Source organism: Phalacrocorax aristotelis, chromosome 7 (assembly GCF_949628215.1).
Source record: "Phalacrocorax aristotelis chromosome 7, bGulAri2.1, whole genome shotgun sequence".
NCBI lineage: Eukaryota > Metazoa > Chordata > Aves > Suliformes > Phalacrocoracidae > Phalacrocorax > Phalacrocorax aristotelis.
This window is the reverse complement of record NC_134282.1, coordinates 12616586-12631386: the sequence shown is the minus strand read 5'-3', so window position 1 is coordinate 12631386 and position 14801 is coordinate 12616586. Positions and strand designations below refer to the sequence as shown.

Below are 14801 nucleotides of genomic sequence, written 5' to 3'. Positions count from 1 at the left end.
AATGCAAAGACCAGGTGACAGAAACACCTGGTGAAAACTGCCCGTTTGTATTTAGCTTCCAAGAAACTGCATGGGTACCTAATTTCATCATTGATCTGTCAGGCTGTGAAACCAAATTAGAGAAGCAACTGCCACTTGCTCTCTCTCACTAAACGCGTTGTCCAAACAGGCAACATGATCTACCATTATGTTTCAAAGATTTGAGATCACATGACATCACATATATGATGCTAATTTTTAAAGCTGCTCTGACTTCATAGTCCAGAGAGGACTACTAAAAATGGTAATGCTACAGAATTATACATTTTGGGCAACAGTATGAGCTGGAATTATGCAGGAAATCTTAGACACTGGAGAATCAGAAGCACATATGCTGCTTAATACTATTCTTTCTCTTCCTTTGGAAGCCTTTAGCACAGTGGATCAATTACTAAAAGCAAAATGAAGAGTCTGATGAACATCTTCAATTGACAGCTCTCCCTTTCCTTTCCCACACCTAACAGTTTGCTTAATGTAGTAGATCCAGAAGTGACCTCTTAAGGTTTCAATACATTCTAATCATACCCATCTGCACAGTGTGAAATACTACATCATTTTGATTAAAAAGAGATTATAGTCTACTCTGCAGAATCCACTTGGACTTAGACATGCAGTTTGACATTACAGCAGAATTTTAATGAGAACCATGTGTTGTTATACTTAATGCCACCTTACATTTGATAAACTCAACAAAAGCCTATCACAGAATCAGAGCCAAACATAAAGAACATTTCTTACCCTCTGGAGCAGCTTGTCTCTATAGTGTTCAACCTGTTCCTGAAAACTCTGGCCTGGTTTCTTGGGTCTTTTCCCAGACTCTAACTCATCCTGAAACTTCATCACCTTAAGCTGTGAAAATAATACTGACCATTAGGTTATTGGGCTTATTATTATCCAGTTAGGCAGGTGGCTGAAAATGAAATTTCCACGATTTAAAAAAAAAAAAATCAGTGTCCTTCATTCTTTCTATACAAGTTTGTGCACAAAATGATACTAACTTCATTTAAACTGCATCAAAGCAACAAAACCACATACTTGTCTACAGGCACCTGCAGTTGTTTACAGATGTGTTAAGAACTAAAAATAAAGGGATTTTTTTTCTGTTATTCTACTAAATTCTGTTTCCATCATTAGAACACTGCACCCTTACATTTCTTAGATGATTATCCGATTTTTCGTTCAAAATGAGATCATTTACTGCAGGTGCCTTAATATATTGTTTCAACTTTTCTTGTCTACTCCCAGTTTTCCTTCAGAAACTGCCTTTTTCCATTTAACTCTAAATATTAAAATCAAATGACTGACATAATTAGGACATAAATGAAATGCATCTCCTCTTCAGGGCTTTTTGCACAGAGTGGCTGATTTGAAAGAAGTGATTTTTACTAAAATAATATTCTTTCACATGCTCTCAGGCTTAGCAACAAAATTCAGTTCACATTACTGCGATAATATCCCCAACTGGGCCATAAAGTTAAGCAAATGTCAGAATTTTTCCATGTGAATTTTTTTCTTTGGGGGGGTGGGGGTGGGCTGTGGTCTAGATACACTAAAACCTTTCTCCAGGTTGATTCACATCATAAAACTTCACTTACAACTCTCATCATTTGTCATTTTTTTAAGCTTACTGACGTGGCCTTCTACAAACAATCTTTCCATTTTTTTGTATAAGGATGTGTCTTTTTTGGAGGCATGGGAAGGAGCTTTGTAATAAATCATGTTGTATTTGCCAGCCCTCTTCCAAGTGTTTATGCTCTGACCCTTCCTGTTTCAATACCAACCTGCACAGTCACATACACAAGAATATATTTTTCCAGTGCTTGAGGTTTCATTTTTAGCAAACAAAATATTTCTCTTTAGAAATATTTAACTCTTCCACACTGACAACACAAAACGGAAAAGACTTTGCAACTCTGTCCATTTTGATTATCTGCATGGATTCTTATTCTCCAGGTCCTCAATTCCCTAATATGAAGCAAGGGGTAAAAAAAAAAAAAATAAAAATCAAACCCTAAAGGTTTTTCCTTCCCTCTCAAAAGCAGCAGGCCAAACTGGATATGAAGATACCATATATTCTAATCAGCCCTTCCAATTATTGACTGAACACAAAGGAAAGGTCTCACAAAAACAAACTAATCACAAGTACAAATATGTTAAGAAACATAAAACCCCAGCAAAGACTGCAGTACTCTGAAACAGGATCCCCTTCAGTTACAGATCTTATGCCAACAACACGTTTTCATTGTAGTCTCAAATACGATGGAGCAACATGTTTCAGGGCGGGGGTGGTACACAGGGAAAGGCATTGCCATCTTGTTCCATGGTAAATTTCTGACAAATGTTCTGCTTACCTCCCTCATTTACAGAGTATGCTCTATCTATGGTTGAGCATTTTTCGTTTTCCTTAAAACTCAGCCAATTAAATAGTCAGCAGCCAATGGAAACCTGACATCGTTGTTTGTCACATACCACTCCACCTTCCATAAGGACGTTTTTCTCTTCTACCCCCTTCAAATGCAGAAGTTTCAAAAGCAGGAATACCTCTTGGAACCATGTATTCAGTGTCACCCTGTACCACCTGTTCTGGTAAGAAATCAAGACTGCATTCTCTACCATCATGTAAACTCCAAGGCCATCAGTTGCTTAGCATATCCAGTACTGAACAGGAGTACAGAGGAGGCTTAGCTGATCCAGAAGGCCTCTTAGGCTGTTATGGTATGGACATGCCCATAAGATTTCTACTTTGTTTTCCCAACTAAATCACTGTGATAATAAAAAAACCCACACGCAAAAGCAAAACACCCAAAACCCCCCACTAAACGAACAAAAGCAACAAAAAAAACACCAAAAAACCCCGCCACAAAACAAAAACCCATCCTTACAAGATCTAATTTCTCTATATTTTTAGCCAACAAAGCTGTGACACTACCCCTGCTTAACCCTGTTGAAAGCAAGGAAGCATAAGTCTATAACCCAAAGTAACCTGAAATGAAAGTAAAACCCTTAGGAACCCTATCAACAGACTTTACTTGATTTAATAAACTAATCTGTATGCAAAGAAATACAGAACTTCTAGCAGCCCATCTTACATGCATATCACAACCCACTGCTGGCATGAAATGTAAAATGCCAAGAGGAACTATTGGCATGTAACTTTTCCAATAACTGCGCGCTGGGGGTAGTGGTCATTAGCAGGTACCGCGAGAAAGAAAGGAAAAGTAGGGAAAGCCTATACAGCAACCAAACTCAATACCTCCCCAAATTCCAACTAAGATCATCTAGTCTCCTCAGACAGCTGTGGCCTTTCACAGACCAATCAATAGATCTCTCTTCTGCACACTTGCTGGATCTCCCTTTGAACCCCTGTAATGACCTTTTGGAAAGATGCTGTGGGCAGAGGAAATCAGCTCTAGTATATCCCCTGAAAAGGAAAACTAAGCGTTACGAGAAGCTGAGATGATACCAACATCCCACTACAGAAAGAACATTCTCTTCCACCTTCCTTCTCCAATCCTGCACTTTAAGCAAAAGGTTCCTCCTCCACCCTGCCCTTGCAGCAGCTGCAGTGCTTGGCTGAGTCTTCCATAAATAAGCCAGATCAATTCACTAACCCAGCACAAGCCCACCCCCACCCCCTTCCCCTGTCAATTTTTGTCCCTCTGCATTATTGAGATGTATTGGCTCAGGGGAACAATGAGCAAATGCCAGATCTCACAGGTAGTATCAGGATGTTGCCTTTCAGCAGAGGTGAGCATTTAGATCAGATCAGCTCATCCTACACCTTGATGTATAGCAGCTTTTGCTACTTGCTCTAAAACATAACCACCATAACTATGTTTTAAAAGAAAAGTTACTTAGGTCCCAAAGTCCAGAAAAGAATTCTAAAAGTAATTTCTATCACTCAGAACTACTAAACTTACACGTTTGGTTATCTTCCTTCACCATTTCACTATTCATAGCATATTGGCCATATTGAACATTCTTCTTATTGGTCTCTTCATGTAGAGTATATGATGTTTATATTCCTATCATAGAGTTCTAGATACCCCCCCAAGGAAAAAGAGATCCTTAAAACTTAGGCTTAAATCTGCTTAAGCATTAATCGATGAATTTTGTAAGCATTCCACTTTGTAAACTTGCATTTAGAAAAAATATATAATTGAATTATTTTTTAACTATCTTGTCCAACAGACAAAAACTACTAAGCCTGTTTATCCTTAGAAATAGATACATTGACTCCATCTAGACTACCTCTGGAGTCAGTAATGCATGTGGTAATATGGGAAAGGGAAACTTTTCAAAGCCCTGTGCAAAAACTTTGTAATACTAATTTCTTAGACGCAGCATTCTCCCACAGCAAAGAGAGTTTAGAGTTTTTCAGAGACTGTAATGCAGAAGTGTTAAGTATCATTGGAGTTCCTGTGAGCAATCTCTACTAAATGCTCCAATGCAGGGATCACATTTCTCACTAACCACAAGGAGGTATCTCCCATATGTTCAAGATACATGCCTCTTGTCTACTGGTTCTCATCTTGAAGTCTTCCGCCTCTCTCCTCAAACTCATCTGAGCAGAGTTTGAAAGATTTAGCCTCTCCTAGAAGACAAGGCCAGTAACCAGTAAGCTAGCAAATTACAGAAAAGGGTAACATCTTGCTATCACAGTTCAGGGAAACCAGGCTGATGCAGACTGAAGCCCTGCCTGTAGCTTTTTGCACTTTGACAAACAGGTGTGCTGTGGGTAGCCTCTCTTGCTTGAAATGCATCTATTTTCAAAAGCTGTTCTTGGTTTTCTGATCTTCTGCTGATACTGAGTCCACACACAGTGGTCTTCAGGGGAAAAACAAAAAAAAAGGAGGGGGGGCTTTTTTTCACAAGAGACCATTGCAGTTACACAGCTTCAGAACTTAAGTGGCCAGGTTCAAACGCAACTTATTTGAGGTAAATTAGCTGAATACTACATACTAGGATTACCTAGGAAGTTAATAATCAAATTGACAAAAGACAGGAATTTCTGCTTGATAGATAATTGCACTCAAATCTAGACTGATTACAGACAGGTTAGACATCCAAGCAGACCAAAGTGTTTTGCTTTTGCATAAAAAAGACTCTCCCCAACAATGGCTGCAACAAGTCCTACACTTTGCCAGAAGCAGAGCAAAATATTTCTTCAAAAGCTTGAGTTTTCCAGCAAGTCTATGAGCAATGCAGAATTTCTGCAGCTACAATATTATCAGCAACAGGTGACAGCAATACTGGTGTACACATGTGAAATACCTCTTCAGCTGTAACAGACTTCTGGCATGCTCAGTCACACTCATAGGATGTCATGTGTCTTGGAGCTAAGCAAATCCTCGGTTTTCTTTGTGTAAAATAGAAGTAGATTCAAAGACTTAAAATAGACCAGAATATGCTGAATTAATGTAGTCATGATCTTCTAAGGAAGAACTGCTATAAGTAAAGAAACTATTGGTCAAGCAAGAGCCAATTTGTCTCATCTGTTGTTATTAAGCTGCAACGAGCAAGATATTTAATTGGATATATTTTTGCCATTTTGCACTGGCCTCAAATGAGCTAGTTACAGAAGCCTACATAGCCTGTAAAGGCCAATGGGTTATATTGTTCTAGTGATGATTACAAGCCTCAGATAGCTCCAACGACTTGATGAGCACACACACAGAAGTGAGTACTCTGCATACTAAGCGCCATATCATCCAAAGAAAGAAATAACGGAAACTGTATGGAACTTCACTTTGACACAGGTATACAAGGGCCTTGAAATCCAGAACAGACCTTGGATACAATTTGCTCCTGTGGGCTACGCTTAATCTATTCTAATCTTGTGCTCTAGTCATTCTCTGTTGGAGGCTGAATACTACACACTAAAGTAACTTTCCTCTTGTCTGGTAGAGCAATTTGTATCAAGAAAGCAAGGAAAGTAACCTTTCCTTTGTGACATGCAGGAAAAAATTACTTGGCTTTTGGTAGAAAAATACATTGCACCTCAAATACTATGACACATTTGGGGTGGGGGGGTGGGGGGAGAGGCAGGCAGGGTGAGAGTGAAATTTCTGTTTATGTACAGGGCCAGGGGGTTACTGACAGAGCACAAACACAGGGTGGTATAACAGACTCCATCCCTGCATCTCCTCAAGCTCAGTGGTATGTAGCAGAAAGGCTGAACAGGAAGACTGAAAACCATTAGTCTTCTACCTCTGATTAAGCAATCAAACTCCACTTTGAGGTCTCAGGTGGCTAACACAAAGGTGACTAAAGGCAGCTACTGAAGAGAACAAATCTCCTGTTTGACCCTTTTGGAAGCACTGATACGTGTAGATTTGCCAAGAGCCTGCCTACTGCTGCAGATGAAGCCTGCACTATACTTTTTTTGGGTTGGGATTATAAAATCTTGTGCAGCAAGACAGAGACAGAACTAAAATACCTTAGAGAAAGGTCCAAGGACTACAATGCTACTTCATTTTTTCTATGGTTTTTGTATGCTCTGAGGAAACAAGCTTAATGAACAATTTAATCACGACAAAATTCCCATTTTTCTAACACTTCACAGCACCGAGGTCTCTTTACGAAAAGGAATATACCTTTATTTTATGTCCATGGGGTGGGGAAAGAGGAAAAAAATGAAGAAATCACTGTTCTTCAGTGTTAGAAAAACACCTCTGCCCTTGCTAAGTTCTGGGAAGAATTCACACTTCAGCAAGGTTAAAGGGGTATGGGGGAAGGCAAAGGGTTAATAACTTGCCTTCTCTGATGGCACCAGTCTGATGGCTGTGGCAAAGCTTGTTTCTTACTGCACTTGCCCTCCCAGCAGACAAACTTCATCTACTAACTGTGCCAAGAGAAAGAATTGGTTGTTTGTATTCATGAATTTGCATGAATACATTAAAAAAATGTGTTTTAGCTTCCCTGATAGTCATTGTGTCAACTGCTAGAGAATCAGATATTGCCACGTTTTTTGCCAAAGACCTTATACAACATTTTTAAAGTAGTACAGGGAGTACTTTCCTGTCAATGACAAACTTGAAAAATTGTAAAATTTAAGTACTTCTACATAGTGTCTGAAGTGTTCTAAAAATGAAAACAATTACAATCCTTTTCTGGCAATTCCAAAAGTCTGAAATTGAGATGGTAATTTACTTACCACAAAGAATAAAGACGGCAGGATGCACTTGAAAACCTCAAATATTTACCACCCAGAACTGTTACAGATAGGATACCTTGACGACAGAACTTCACCACTTGTGCATGTGAAACTGGCAATGGTTAAAGTAAATCACTTCCTAATCTGCCTCCACAACTGCCAGAATAACATCTATAAAACAGATACTCAATCTGAAAGAAGCCCTTTCCATAACCACTACAATCATTATCACAGCAAAATGAAAACTAGTTTCACTTGTACTGTTATCAGTCTAACATCATACATTTTCTACAGAACTACTGCCACCCTGAGTCAAGTCAGACACAAATCCCATTTAGCTTTTCTCAAATTCAGAACGTACTCGCTTCAAATGGCTATGCATCACAAACTTTCAAGCTGCTATGCAAAGCAAGAGGGTTTTAAGTGCTTAGTCATAGTCCATTAATTCTAACAATCTGAATTATTAAACAAGCATATCTGGGAGACACAGTTGTGACACTTTAAAATATTACTGTTTGTACATCTTAAAAGAATATTATGGGGCTTTGCTAATGTCTGATTTTAGGTAACTAGCACATTATAGCATAAATAGGTAGGCAACCACAACTTCGCCTTCAAAAATATTACCCAAATTATTATCTGTCACTTGGAGATGCTACAACTGCAACAAGTAGTTTAGCAGTTTCTTATTTTAATGCACTGAACAGAAGGTACAAGAATTTCAGTATTCAGTGTATTGTGAGTTTTAATACTGAATACAAGCTGGAAAGTTGCATGCAATTTTAAACCTGTTTTTGCATGGCACTGTATGACAGAAAAGCTTTACTGCCAGATAAAGCTCACGCTGCATTCACCTTCTAGTTACCTTCTCAGTCAACCACAAGCTCAGACGCCGGCATGAAAACGTAAGAATCTGTGCTCAACCTTAACAGCTATACTAACACCAATGCTTGGAGAAAGGAGAAAAGAACGAGTGAGCTCTATAACCTGCAGGTTCTTCAATTAAAATGCCCCATTTCCAGGACCACCTAGTTTAGTTGCATCTACTTTTTGTTTGATTGACTGACAGTGAAAGAGCAACTTTTCAAGGCAATAAAATACAGGCACTTCAAGGCAAGAGAGAGAACAAGAAAGGCATAGGACTGAGGCCACATCCAAAGTCACCCGCGCTTGCCAAGAGGGGGGAAGTGCAGAACAACTCAAGCAATCTAAGGCTACCAGTAGTACTGAAAAAGGACGCTGAAAAAGAAGAGTCATTCTCAACATGCAATATTGCCCAACTCTTTTGGTTTTTTGTGGGGGTGGGGGTGTGGTGGGGTATCCTGCATTATTTTGAAAGCCAAAACAAGGCATGCCCAGGCCATAAACAAACATACCTTTATAAAAATACACTGGACTTAAAAAAACACTATATAATAGTACTGTAATTATTTCAGTAAAAGTAACTCCATATTATATGTAGAGAACTTGAGAGGGCAAGGATTAGAAAGGTACAGAGGGTGGCACAACACACCACATGCTGACCTCTATCTCTCGGAGTTTGGCACGCTTTTCTTCACTCATTTCTGAATATTTGACAGATGACTTGGATTCAGGCATTTCTTCTTTAATAGGATTGGAATACATGTGTTGTTCTTCTGACTTAGAACTCTGAGTATCTTCCTCATCTTCACTTTCTTCTTCTTGACTTTACAGAAAACAAATATATTTAAGTTAATTCAGTAAGACAATTATCTGTTACAAAATTTACAATCTCCCCTACTTATTTTTATGATTAGTTACTAGTTTTGAAATCTGTGAAGTAAGACTATTATGTAAAAGTCTGCAGCTACAAAACAGTCTCCATCTGTGAGACATCTCTTAATCTTTTAATTAAATTGTTAGCTTTTATTACTCAGATAATTAACAATTTTCATATAACCAGAATGCAGAATTCTTGAAATTTACAGTCACCAAATCCATATCTAACTCAGCTACAAAACATGCCCATTACCTTAATAAAATCTCTTTAAGTACTGTAATCATGCTTTTCAGATATAATAAGTTTTATCAAAAACCAAAAGTAGAGCAAATTTTGTTCTTTGGAGACAAGCATGTGATGGCACATATTCAAAATTAAATTCCCAGACTGGCCACTAGAGTGCTGCAGTACTACACGCAATGCAGTATGTTATTTAAAGCACTACTAATAGATGTTCTCAACTGCCTACAGAGCGAAGTCACCAACAGGTGACAGGGAGTGTATCAGCATCCAAAGAAACACATACATCAGCATATTATCCACTGTGTCTCAAAAGCAAAAGGCAGAGTCTTAGATACATTCATACACATCTGACATCAAGATTTCCAAACTATAAACTACTACTACCTCAGTTCTTCGTATTTGCCATTCAGTTCTCAAATCAGTCTCAATTTAAAGATTATGGATAACAACTGTACCAAAAGGTGTAATTTATCTTGTTAGAAAAAATTATGGGGGCTGGAAGCATGCTGTACCTAAAACCCTGATTCTTCTCCATTTGCTTATTTTCCCACTGTCAAAGATTTCATTTTTGTTCTGCTCTTATAGTACATTTATATCTTACAGTGAGTTTCAAAAGACACTCAACCTTAGAGACAAAAAATTAATATATTTTCATCAGAATGAAAAAGTATTTACTTTTGAATTTCCTCCTCCTCAGATTCTTCATGTTGGTCAAAAAGCTCCCACTTAGAAGTAGTAACAGCTAGAAGAGACAGTAAGGTAACTTTAACAACAGAAAAAGCGATCACTTAATCTGAAAATTAGTATTTGTAGATATAATAAAAATTACAATGTGGTAAAAGTTACCAGCACCTTTCACTTAATACAGACTTTCTATTTCATAGAAATACTCAAAACTGCACATTATCAGAATATTTACTATTTGCAGAGATATTCGCTTGCATTGCACATGTTTCAGTAAAGCCTTCAAAAGCAGCCAAGTTTTGTCAGTTTGTAAAATATTTCAAACAAATATTTAGAAAGACTGCCAACCACTCACACAGATTTTTTTTTTTCTGCATTTATTCTTAATGAACTGGGAATTATTTTTAAAGGCTAGTACGTTATCAAAGTAGAATAACAAAACCAGAACACACTATCTTCCTCGCTGAAGTTATAGCCAAAAAAAGTTACTTCTAAAAATCCTACTGTGTTACTACAGAAATCATATTAGCACTTTTAAAAAGATCAACTGAAAATAATCGTGAGATAGGCAAGTGACATTAAGCTTTCAGTTTACTTAAGGAAGTGTTTTAGAAAATATATACTTTGAATACTAACCTTGAGCTTCCAGTTCCGATTCATCCACTGCTTCCCACTTTGAAGGGGCAACTTTAAATATAGGCTCATTCTTTTTTGGGTCTTCAGCCGCATCCACTGATGGAGAAAAGAGACACAGAAAAATAATCTCCAAAGCTCTTCAAAAGTTCAAATAGAAAAATCCTAATACAACAATCAGATTTAAATACTGAAGCGTATTATACCATTTTATTATTTGTTAAGAAAAGAAGTTTGGATTTGGAACCTGATGTGCATAACACCAAAGTCACCTACTGTGCCCCTGAAGCAATTCTAATCTAAAAGCAGTTTTTAAACTAATTCTTCTTAGAACAAATTGAAATTAATCAATTAAACATTTTATGGAGCTACATGCCATGTTAATTCTTGGCTGTACTTATAAAAAACTACTCAGGAATAAAAAAAAAAAGACCATCAAAAATTGAAGATTCAAGTCAAAAGTGAAGTTGAAACATTTCGTACAAGGAACTCCATCAAGATCATCATCCAGCGATTTAATTGGGACTCCATCCAGGTCATCAATAGGAGCTGCATCAATAGGAATTCCATCCACATCTTCTAGTGGAGCACCGTCAAGCTCTTCCTCAATTGGGGCACCATCAAGATCATCTGGTACTTCCTGAAAGCAAACACTAGTTAATTATTTCAAGAACAAATCTACATTACTTTACTTCTCCAATTATTGTTTCCTTTCTTTTCAAAGGAGTAGCTTTAAAACTACCCAAAACCCAAAAAACCTCAACTTTGATTAGTTGATTATATTTGATTATAAAAAAACACAACAAAGAACGTGGAATTTGTCCACAATGACTGGAAGCTTTGCAATACCCATATTCAAAAGAAGTTATATTAAGCTGAGGTTGAGCTCAAAATGAGCCAATTACACTCAGATAAGTTATACTTACTACATATGGAAGATTCCCTGAGAACCAGTAATCTGAACAACTGTCAGAAATCAACTATTTAGCAGGAACACAAATTTAAGGAACACACATAAATGGTAAATACATGTACATATTCAAACTTGTTAGGTACAGGCACTGTCCCATATACATACACGTTCACCCTGCTCTACTGCTATGGGAAATAAGCTAACCTTCCAATTATAATGTAGGTCTCCCTCCCACTGTTCTGAAAGTTTCCAGAGTTACAAAATGAACTTATCCAAAACATACATCCATTTATTAATGTCTACTGTCTTGATTCTCTTAAATACAATGTATACGTGACTGTAAACAGATTAGTACACATTCAACTCAGTGATAATGATATTCTACAAATTTTAAGCCTAGAGCTTCAAAATATTGAATAATAATTTATACATGTCACTGTGCAATAACTAAAACTCATTATATCTCATTTAAAATCACCTCCATAAAGGAAAAAAAAAAAAGAGATAAATGCTATAACATAACTAGAAATTTAGCAACCTGCTGCTCTAATACAACACAGTAAAGATCAGAGTAGAATATCACCAATGTAAACGTTCTACCACAACCTTTCTCTCCAACTAAGAAAGCTCAGATGGCTCTATTGCATCCAAGTACGACATTCACACAAAAAGAAAGTGGATGATTCGGGTAGCCACATGCCTAGCTATTTAGGATTCTGAAATGAAAACTAGTTCCTGAAATTCTAACCTAAAACTCACAGACAGGCACTACAGAGTATTTCCAATATGAAGGAGACACCTATCATTCTGCACTAGTCTGCTCTGAAATGGTCTCACAATATAGCTCCACCTCAGCAGCTTATCTACAAGCAACAAATGCATAAACAGATTAAATAGTATTTGCATCTGGAAATATGTTACAACTGCATTTAGAGCAAGGATTCAGAGAAAAAAAAGGTTTATTCACACTAGCAGGGATACCAAGATAATCCTTGCCAACCCTATTTTGTATTTATACATTTTTCCTCACCATCTGCTAGCATCACTACCAAGGTCACTTACCTCTGTTTCTTTATCTTCCATGATATTTACAAGCCCCAAGAAAATATTCTGTAGTTTGATCAGAAATGGTTCTGGATAGATGGCCCAGTCTTCCCATGCTCGGAAGCATGTCATTACCCGTTGCTAGAAGCAATAGGAAAAAAGGAATTCTAACAAATTTGTATTAAGAAATTTTAAGTTATGGGAAGTACACCACAGAGAGCTACTACTATTGACAGCTACTCCTAAGTAGGTCCATAGTGGACTATATTACAATGATACCATGCTGCGCAAGACTAGTAATTTCATGAAAATATGTATATAGAAACTACTTTTTTTAAAAAATCTCACTTGCATTTAATTTTCCCTTGATTAATGTGGCAGGAATTTAAATTTCAGCGGTTCACTGTTCCTATCTCAACAGTAAATTTCGTTCTGCCCAGATGTTCCAAGCAGGTACCTCTACTAAATATAACAGAAAATATCTTTCCCTTTGTAAAATAAAATAACTAAAATTAACACTGGCTTATTCATATTATTGAACTGAATTTATGTTTCTACTTTTTTTGTGGATGTGAACTATACGTGAAATGATGGGCTTCAGCTCAAGCTTGACACATTAAATGTAGCTGGAGATGTAGATATAAAAAGAAAAAGTCTACTGCCTGTCTTTACCATATAACTTAATAAACAGTTTTAAAATAGCAGATAACTAAAATTGATTCTCAATCTAGAGCAACTGGGAGCAGAGAAGGTAGAACCACCACAATGAAGACAATACAGAAAAACTAACTATATGGTAAGCTTTGTATTTAAAGCTTCTGATTTGAAAAAAAGAGAAAAAAAGAACTGTAGATGCATCTTTAAAATAGGAGAAGGAAAAGCTAGGCTAAGCATAAAAATGGTGAGAAGCAGAGCACTTCATCTCAAAAAAATAATTCTCAACTACCCACGGTCAGACTGCTTATCAGACCTCAAAATAAAACCTATCACACAGATATTTAAAAGTGACTTTATGCTGTTATGTCCAGCAGTTTCTTTCCACACTGAGCAGCCCAAATGTATTTTTGAAATTGAAATATAGGTGGTCCAAAAATAATCAGAAAGCTAGAAGGCCTTTGTTGTAATTTAAGTACTAGAGAGATATCCTTTCAACTCCACAACTATATATCTACTACATGTGTGTTTGTTGGATGCTAGTTTGCTTCCTTAATTTTAAGGCTATCTTTCCAAGAGCTCATTTTTTTTTTTAAAAGCTAAATTAGGAAGCTTGAGGTCTAAGCCACCTATCATAGTATTCAATCTCTTCTGCTGGAACATCTATTTGACTTCTATGTCATGTAAATAACAATGAAATACATACCTTGAAATTTTCAGACTGTAAATGGCCTTGTATTGTACGGTAAGTAGCATTGAGATCAGAGAATATCTGACATAATTTTGTTTCAAAACTAGAATTAAACATATACATTTCTTTAGTTACACTTTGTAATATATGTTTTCTGGACATACATAATTCACGAAAATACCTGGGACAGGACTCAAAAGCACAAGGTTCTGATCCCTATAGTAGCCATGAACTGAACTATAAAGTAAACATGATTACTATATATTAAACCACCTTGGACAACAACAGAATTGTGAAGGGAGATCTTCACATCTGCTGCAGTCTCTTTATGCAGCCTGGAAAGACTGGAGGAGGATAAAATGAGTTTTACAACCTATGTACAATGAAAGAATTGTCTCAAAATTCAATGTGTGTTTTCAAAAATGCTTAGTTATGTTTCTAATTTACTCAATGAGGCCCTCAATGAAAGCACAGTAACAGCTGCCTAGCTTCCCTTGAGCTTCTCTCAATGTGCAAAAAATAAACTGGCACAGCAAAGACCCACTACAACAAGAAGGATCATTTGCAATTGCTAGAGTTTTGCAACATGCTGAATATTCCCCATCATGCTACCATAACATCAGAGAGACTTGAGGAAGTAAAGAAACTCAAATATCTATATGGGACAAAGGTACTCTCCCTTGGACATTTTTCCTAAACTCTGCTCAGCACCTTCAAAACAAAGTACGTAACCCCCTTTTCAGTTCTCCAAACTTCACTGACAATTTTAAAACTCTTTGTAATTATAAAAAAAAAATCTTTTTAAAAAATTGACTTATTTGCATGGATTATTTGCTAAACCATACCTTGAATAATATCTACAGGCTCTCATTCTGTAAAGAAGCACATGAGTTATTCTCACCCCTGTGAGGTTCCATGCAAGTGGTCCCTTGCATAGGGCATCTGTACTTTTTGCATTACAAAGCAATCCTATGCACTAACATGCTACATTTTATATATTTTC

General features: G+C 36.9%; 1 protein-coding gene across 12 annotated transcripts in view; it reads right to left on the bottom strand.

Moving 5' to 3' along the window:
* Positions 1–14801, bottom strand: part of U2SURP (U2 snRNP associated SURP domain containing) — a 46854-nt gene that overhangs the window by 5050 nt on the left and 27003 nt on the right. For 9 of the 12 annotated variants that reach the window (XM_075098862.1, XM_075098868.1, XM_075098858.1 and 6 more), the window contains 7 exons: positions 13814–13901; positions 12472–12594; positions 10980–11136; positions 10500–10595; positions 9855–9921; positions 8720–8882; positions 778–888 (listed from right to left, as the gene is read on the bottom strand). In XM_075098862.1, coding sequence (XP_074954963.1) covers positions 778–888; positions 8720–8882; positions 9855–9921; positions 10500–10595; positions 10980–11136; positions 12472–12594; positions 13814–13901 — 805 coding nt within the window. The remainder of the gene's footprint in view (positions 1–777; positions 889–8719; positions 8883–9854; positions 9922–10499; positions 10596–10979; positions 11137–12471; positions 12595–13813; positions 13902–14801) is intronic. The other 3 variants (XM_075098863.1, XM_075098864.1, XM_075098866.1) reach the window with 1 other exon arrangement.